This window comes from Tachysurus fulvidraco, chromosome 6 (genome assembly GCF_022655615.1).
Source record: "Tachysurus fulvidraco isolate hzauxx_2018 chromosome 6, HZAU_PFXX_2.0, whole genome shotgun sequence".
Lineage (NCBI taxonomy): Eukaryota > Metazoa > Chordata > Actinopteri > Siluriformes > Bagridae > Tachysurus > Tachysurus fulvidraco.
Genome location: NC_062523.1, coordinates 6,493,910 through 6,501,409, shown reverse-complemented (window position 1 = coordinate 6,501,409; position 7,500 = coordinate 6,493,910). Strand labels below are relative to the sequence as shown.

Here is a 7,500-nt window from a genome sequence, read left to right as displayed (position 1 = left end):
ATATTGACTTCCTGGTAGTAAATCGACTCTCTGTGAGCATCACAATCTTTTTGATTCTCCGGTTTGTGACTCAACATCAGAAAATACAGCAGTAGAGAATAAGGCTGGACTGTATAGGATAAATGAAATCTGATCAATTCTATTTGCTCCTCAGTCCGATATTTGCCTTGACTTACATTTTATATCATACTTCTTTCTGCTTTAAGTCAGTAAGTAAACATTTTAGACAAATATACAGTAGAATCTGTGAATAAAAAAAACGAAAAGCTGTATGATGGACTTACAAAAGCACTGTTGTTGTCATTCATGGTGATGGTGCTGTTGTCCATGACTGGTGATGTGACCGAAATGGTGCTATACATATGGTTTACAGCATGTCTCCCCTAAACAACATGAAAAATAACATTTCAGTATCTTTAGAATAATAATTAAGTGTTTGAGTTAGCCTTGAGTTTGAGTTAGCGTTGCGTTTGAGTTATTACTAATTACAAATATTTTCATTTCATTTGATTTAGTGAGTTAGTGAGTTGAGTTAGTGATGCATTTTTATTAGTGTTGAGTTTGAGTCAGAGTAGAATTTATGTTGAATAATTTGAGTTAATGTTAAATTTGAGTGAATCTGTAAGCTAGCATCACAAACAGCTTGAGTTAGTCCTGAATTAGCATCAGTGTTCTATTTGAGTTAGTGTTGGGTTTTAGTTAGGGTTAAGTGAATTGGAGATGGATTTGCATCAGTAAAAGTTAATGCTGAATCTGCGAGAATTAAAATTCACTGTCTAGCTTCAACACAGGGAGCTTGAGTTTGTGTTGTGTTTGAGTTAATGTTGATTTTCTGTTAGTGTTGTGTTTGAGTTAATGTTGATTTTCTGTTAGTGTTGTGTTTGAGTTAATGTTGATTTTCTGTTAGTGTTGAGTTTGCTTTTAACATAAATTTCAGTTAGTGCCAAGTTAATGTTGAATTAATGTTGAATTTGATTCCATCACTACGAGTTAGTGAGTTAGCGTTAAATATATTTTTTAAAATTTGTTAGAATTGAGTTTGAGTTTTTTAGCATTGAGAAGTGTTTGATTTAGTGTGTTGAGTTTTTGATTTACTGTTAAATGTCAATTAGTGTCAAGCTCATCTTAAATCTGAGTTAGCGTTTAGTTTAACGTTGGATTAGAGTGAATTTAAAGTGATGAAATTCTACACTTCTGTGGTCTACCCTAATGCTGTGGATGTGTGTGTTATGCTTACGGGACTGATCTGAAGAACAGCAGGGTTGAGCTCCACCTCAATATTGATGGTCACCTCTGTGCCTATTTCCAGGTTGCCGAAGTTGCACTGGATCACCATGCAGGATCCGTCCGCTCGAGCACAAAACTGAAAAGTTACAGCAGATGTGTGTATGTAAGAGATACCGTCTCATTTAAGAGCCGTTTGAAGGTGTGTAACACCTGAAGTGGAGCTTTACCAGTGTACGCTTGGAGATTTGTGAGAGGTAGAACACGAGGTCTTTATAAAAGGGAGGTTTCTTAACGTCACAGTCATCCTTCAATGGCCAGCTGCTGTTCTTCACATGGCACTGACCTTGAGTTGTCTGAAAGACAGAGAATTCATTTTTGCATCAAATAACATGCTGATAAACTGTTTAACAAGCATTTTCTCATGTATTTTTAGTAGAAGGTTGTAAACTGTAGTCTTAAATTCAGGAAGTACACTTCCTGTTCCTGTTTCATTCTGAGTTCCACACGTCTTCCACACGTGTATCCTATGTTGTAATAACAGGACCTTGAGTTCCTGTATATCCTGTATAGTATGTTCTGGTGTCTGAGCCATTGTTGCCCTCTTGACTTGAACAAGGCACCAAAACTGCTCAGCTGTGCACTTTGATTGGACACAGTACCAGACGTAAATCCATTACATAGCATCTAATAAGGGAAATAAGGGAAGTGTACAATATACTGTAAGTCCTTGCACCGATTCTGCCTTTGATCCTTCCTTAAATCCCTTGAATTTGGCCCCTTATTCAGTTAAACATGTCTGCCATCTTAACTAAATTCTTAAAGTAGCCTAAATAAAGTTCATACGTGCAGGTCCTCCTATCTGACTTTATATCCTTATATAAATTACAGCTACCCTCGAGGACAAGCTCTAGATTTAGTACAGCGATGTTCCAGATGTAGCTTTTAAAGCCAGACAGGAATATACGATCGTCTCCCGTCACACCTGTAAATCTGTGACTCGGATCAGGCGATCCGGATGAGGAATCAGAACCTGAGGGATGTTTATTTCCACTTTGGCATCAAGAGCTTTACTGGGACCGAGGTTCATCACCTGTATGTTATAGAAACATGTGTTATAGTAAGTCATGCCTTATTTAGGAACACTTTGGATGTCAATATATTCATTACATGCTATGAAAAATTGTCTCATTTCTATGTCTATTTTTATTCTATTTCAAGTTTATTACAGATTTTAGCTTATACAGGTCTTATAGCTCTGTTAGGTCACACAACAGTTGATCAAAGGTTTTATTTAGAAGCATACTCATTTTATTGGTGGAAAAACAAAGAAAGATTGAACCGAAAGGTTGTCTGGCAGGAGAAACGTATTCTGGTTGGTGCTGTGATCTGGTGCATGGTTCAGGGCGATAATTATTATCATAAAACTTTTAGTACCTTAAATGTGTAATTCAGCTTCTGATTGTAGCAGTCGACTGGCATCAGCTCAGGGTCCCCAAATATGAATGATGATGGAGACACAAATCTGTACATTAAAGAAAAAGAAAGCTTAGGGATTCAGCCAGAGTCTCACATTGTACATTATGGCCTTGATTGAATAAATCGCCAAACTGACAAATTTCCTCACTTTATTGCCAAACAACAGAACAACTGCTGATGATGCAAACCAAAATTACCGCCTTACATTTTTTTCAATTAAAATCAAAATTCCCACTGTAATGGCTTCTGACGGAGCTGCACCTTTCTCCACTAAATATCCGCATTTCATTTTCATATTCAGGTATTAATAACCTTCTGAGTTCCCCATGCATAAACATATGAGTTGCACACAGTTTGAGACACAGCTAATATCACACTTAGCTGCTTCCTGTTTACTTCCTGTACTCAAAAGACACTTTACCTAATAGACTTCTATTTGTTTATCATGAATGTGAGCAGTGCGCCTTGGTGTTCTTGTACCATTCTACAAGACTCAAATCATTTCTGTATTATTTTACAGTCTCTTAGTTGCTGCTGATCTCTTTTTCCATTTCATGTACATTATTTCCTGGTTTTAGTCCTCACCAGTTGGTAGGTAAAAACCCAATATCCTTTCTTCTGAAGGTCATGTGTTTCTAGGGTCCTATTTCTCCAGGGTCTCTGTTCCTAAGGCCTTGTATTTTCAGGAAACTAGGTCTTTATGGTCCTTATTTTCAAGCACCCTCTATTCATAGGTGTGTCTTTTTTAAGGTCCCAATAGTTCCAGGCTTCAGTGTGTCCAGTATCCTTTCCAGGGTCCTATTTTTCCCGTGTCCTCCTTCCCAAGGCCCGATATTCCTATTGCTTTTTGTTCCAAGGGTTTGTGTGTTCATCAGAGGTCTATGTTTCGTATATTTCTAAACCCTTATGTTTCTAGGGTCCTTGGTTTACAGTGATATATGTTTCAATGCCCCTACATTGCCAATGCTATAAATTTCTAAGGTTCGATGTTTCTTCTCTAAAAGCTCTATATTCCTAAGTCCCTATATTTTCAGGCCCTTGTGTACCAGTTTCTTATCTTCTCAACAGATAAACCAATCAAATTGCCCTGATTTGGTGTGTGATTCAGCGCAACACATTCAGCACAGCACTAACGTGTGGATAGAGTTTATTTTAACTCAGTGACTCACCCATGGACGTTGAAATCTACAATGTATCTCAGTGGCAGATTCAGGGTTGCCATGTTATCATGCAGAAGGTCCCTGTTTTCATAGTTTTCACTGAAATACAAACATTTTACCAATTAGCAAACAAAAAACAAGTGGAACCTGATGTCAACTGTGTCGACGGGAATGACTTGGAATTTGTATGCCTGAAATACTGAAGAAAAAAAAAACAGAAATTCCTGACATTTGACCTTGCTGTGACCTTAACTCTGTTTGGATCGATTCCCAAATGATTCCATATACATTTATTCACTCGTTTACATCTATTCACTCACGTTGAGATATTGTGCTAATGGGTATCCTGGTTAGACAAATGCACAGATGGATGGATGGATGGATGGATAGTTATATGGATGGATGTTAACATAATGCCTCAACCAGATGTAGATGTGGCTGAGGTAAAGAAAATGCATTTTTTAATGATTTTTTTTTAAAAATGTTTAAAAAATACTTAAAAGATGTTTGACAGATAAATTTGTCAGATGTTTGTCAAATAAATTAATAATGTAAGTTATTATTTACGACCTATGACACTTATGTTTGTAGATGTTAGCTGAGAGTTTGCTTCATCCAACAGTTTTTTTTTTTTTTTTTAATGAGAGGCTTTTTAAAATACTTCATTTGCAGTAAGGGGATATAGTGAGTGTCAGTGGTCCCTGTTTTCAGTGTATTGCTGTATTTATTTATACATTTACGGCATTTGGCAGACGCCCTTATCCAGAGAGACTTACATTTCTACCTAATTTTTTATACAACCGAGGGTACAACTGAGGGTTAAGGACCTTGCTCATGGGGCTAGCAGTGGCAGCTTTGTGGGCCTGTGATTCAAACTCATGACCTTTTGATTGGTGGTCCAATTCACGGACTCGTTCAGTTTCTCAGAGGATATATATGTTCTATAAATATTTCAGTCTACAAAAACTATTAGAGTGAAAAACAGTGTCAACTTTGTTAATTGTGCCTTAAAGTGCGATTAAATTGTACATGATGTAAGAACTACAAAAAGGAAACGAGAAGCTGTGCTGCGACGGCTCGAGTGACTCATAATATCCTGCAGCCTACGTTTACCAGTCTCCCCTAACAACACCCAAAACACACTGTGGGCCCCACACATGAGCTCTCTGTGTGGGTCTGTGTGAGCCGGATGCCAAATTATTGTCCATGAATAATGCAAAACTGTAGCAAGACATTTTTCTGAAAACGGTTACTGGCTAAGACTGTTCAGTCTTAACCAACTTCCTTCCCATGCTGATGTTCAGCGCTCCAGTCTAGAAAGTTCCTCACATTATGTGTTGAAGTTGTGATGCAACTGGAAACAAAGCCACGCCATCATTTATATACCTGAACAACGTGTTGTGCTTTATTTCATTATAGCAATTTGTCACTGATTAGAATTTATATTCATGAAAAGAATAAGTTCATTCATTCATTCATTCATTCATTCATTTTCTACCGCTTATCCGAACTTCTCGGGTCACGGGGAGCCTGTGCCTGTCTCAGGCGTCATCGGGCATCAAGGCAGGATACACCCTGGACGGAGTGCCAACCAATCACAGGGCACACACACACTCTCATTCACTCACACACTAGGGACAATTTTTCCAGAGATGCCAATCAATCTACCATGCATTCTAAATAAACATTTCCTCACAGCAAACTTCATTATTTCAGTGATTAAACCTGGAGCATCCATTATTACAGTGTCCTAATGTAAGAATTACTTACTATGAAAAATAAATCGACTCCTTCTGACCAATCAGATGCAAGCAACTAGGAACTACTTTTGGTTCCCCAAAGAACCTTTCAGTAAATGGTTCTTTCTGGTAAATAGCTTCTTTTTTTTTTTTACTTGTCATAGAGGACATTTCTATAGTATATGGAATTTTTTTTTTCTACTACAAAGAACCTTTTGTGCAAAAGAAACGATGCATGAATGTTAAAGGCTCTTTGTGGAACCATTTAAAAACTTTTATATACGAGTGAATAAATAGTAAAGGTTTAAGTCATTGTTCAAAAATCGGATTTTTATCAGTCGAATGCCATCACATCATGTCGTAATTACAAGTGGGAAACTTTTAGCTGGATTTACTTTCAGTTTTGAGTTCCCTAATTGGGGACGTGTCAGTCAAAATACATTTTGGAATCAATGGATGAAGTGTCTGTTGTTGTAGTTGACATAAACACACTGAAACCTTGGGGTTTCTGTACCTCTTGGCATTGATGCTGATGCTCAGGTCACCAGCGCTGCTGTTCTGGTTCACGTCCAGTAGAAAGCTGATGTTGAGCTGCAGGTAAAAAAAAAGCAGTACATCAACACCAAACCGTAGGCAACGAAAGAAAAATACATTTTAGGAGACAAACATGATTACCTTTGACAGAGCTGGTATAAAAAGATTCCCAACACTGCAGTCCAGAGTGATGGTTGTGTTTTCTTCTTCACTGATCTCACAGCTCACATGTTTCTCCTCCTGAAATCATCATCATCATCATCATCATCATCATCATCATCATCATCACATCACTGGCTCTATAATAATAATCTTTATTTACTTCATGAGTACTGGCTTTTATTTGCTTTTGTTAATATAATTATATTATTCATTCATTTATTCAGGGCACACACAGACTCATTCACTCACACACACACACTCTCCTTCACTCACACACACACACACACTCTCACACACTATGGACAATTTTCCAGAGATGCCAATCAACCTACCGTGCATGTCTTTGGACCGGGGGAGGAAACCGGAGTACCCGGAGGAAACCCCCGAGGCACGGGGAGAACATGCAAACTCCACACACACACAAGGCGGAGGTGGGAATCGACCCCCAACCCTGGAGGTGTGAGGCGAACGTGCTAACCACTAAGCCACCGTGCCCCCTATTAATGATTATAATAATAATATATACTAATTTTGGATGAAATTGTACACTCACTGCATCCAGCACTCTGATGAAGTGCAGACTGTTGGGGAATTGGACATGCAGCCTGGGCAGAAAGGCGTCGTCTCCTACATTGGTGAGCGTAGTGTTCATCATGATGGTCTTCCCATTTCCCAGTGCAAAATACGGCACGCTGTTGTAAGACCTGCCGAGATTAGAAGTACGTCGTCAAACATTAGAGCGTCTAAGGAATTTGAAATAAACCCACGATGCAATAAAACTCCCGTATGCCACGCCGGATGCTGTAATGAAAATGTGAGGACCCCTGAGACGTCCTTTTTACAGGTTTACATTTAAATACCATCTATCTAAGGTGTTGTGCTTTCTGTCGAGGTGAACCGAGTACATTTCAAGGTCATTAATAGGAAATAATATCTATGGGCGGGTGTTTAAATGATCAGTAATCAACACTTACTGTAGCGGTGGCTTTAAAAAGAAAGGAGTCTACTGTAGGTGTCAATGCTTTATATTATAACTGTGTAATGTTCTCAGGTGCATTTAAAGGGGCGGGTCAGCCTTTAAAACGAGTCAGGACTCTCTTGGCTTTCGGTGTGAGACGTGTGTTTTTCCTACTGTTGATAAACTTACACTGACTTTTAATGGATTCACAGGATTTTAACGCCTTTTAAATTTGTAGATGCTT

General features: G+C 38.3%; 1 protein-coding gene across 1 annotated transcript in view; it reads right to left on the bottom strand.

Moving 5' to 3' along the window:
- The window catches only part of itga4 (integrin alpha 4), a 42,965-nt gene that overhangs the window by 2,538 nt on the left and 32,927 nt on the right, over positions 1–7,500 (bottom strand). The window contains exons 18-26 of the mRNA XM_027162576.2: positions 6,852–7,002; positions 6,278–6,376; positions 6,117–6,193; positions 3,873–3,962; positions 2,662–2,749; positions 2,210–2,317; positions 1,455–1,580; positions 1,238–1,363; positions 285–383 (exon numbers count right to left, since the gene is read on the bottom strand). Coding sequence (XP_027018377.1) covers positions 285–383; positions 1,238–1,363; positions 1,455–1,580; positions 2,210–2,317; positions 2,662–2,749; positions 3,873–3,962; positions 6,117–6,193; positions 6,278–6,376; positions 6,852–7,002 — 964 coding nt within the window. The remainder of the gene's footprint in view (positions 1–284; positions 384–1,237; positions 1,364–1,454; positions 1,581–2,209; positions 2,318–2,661; positions 2,750–3,872; positions 3,963–6,116; positions 6,194–6,277; positions 6,377–6,851; positions 7,003–7,500) is intronic.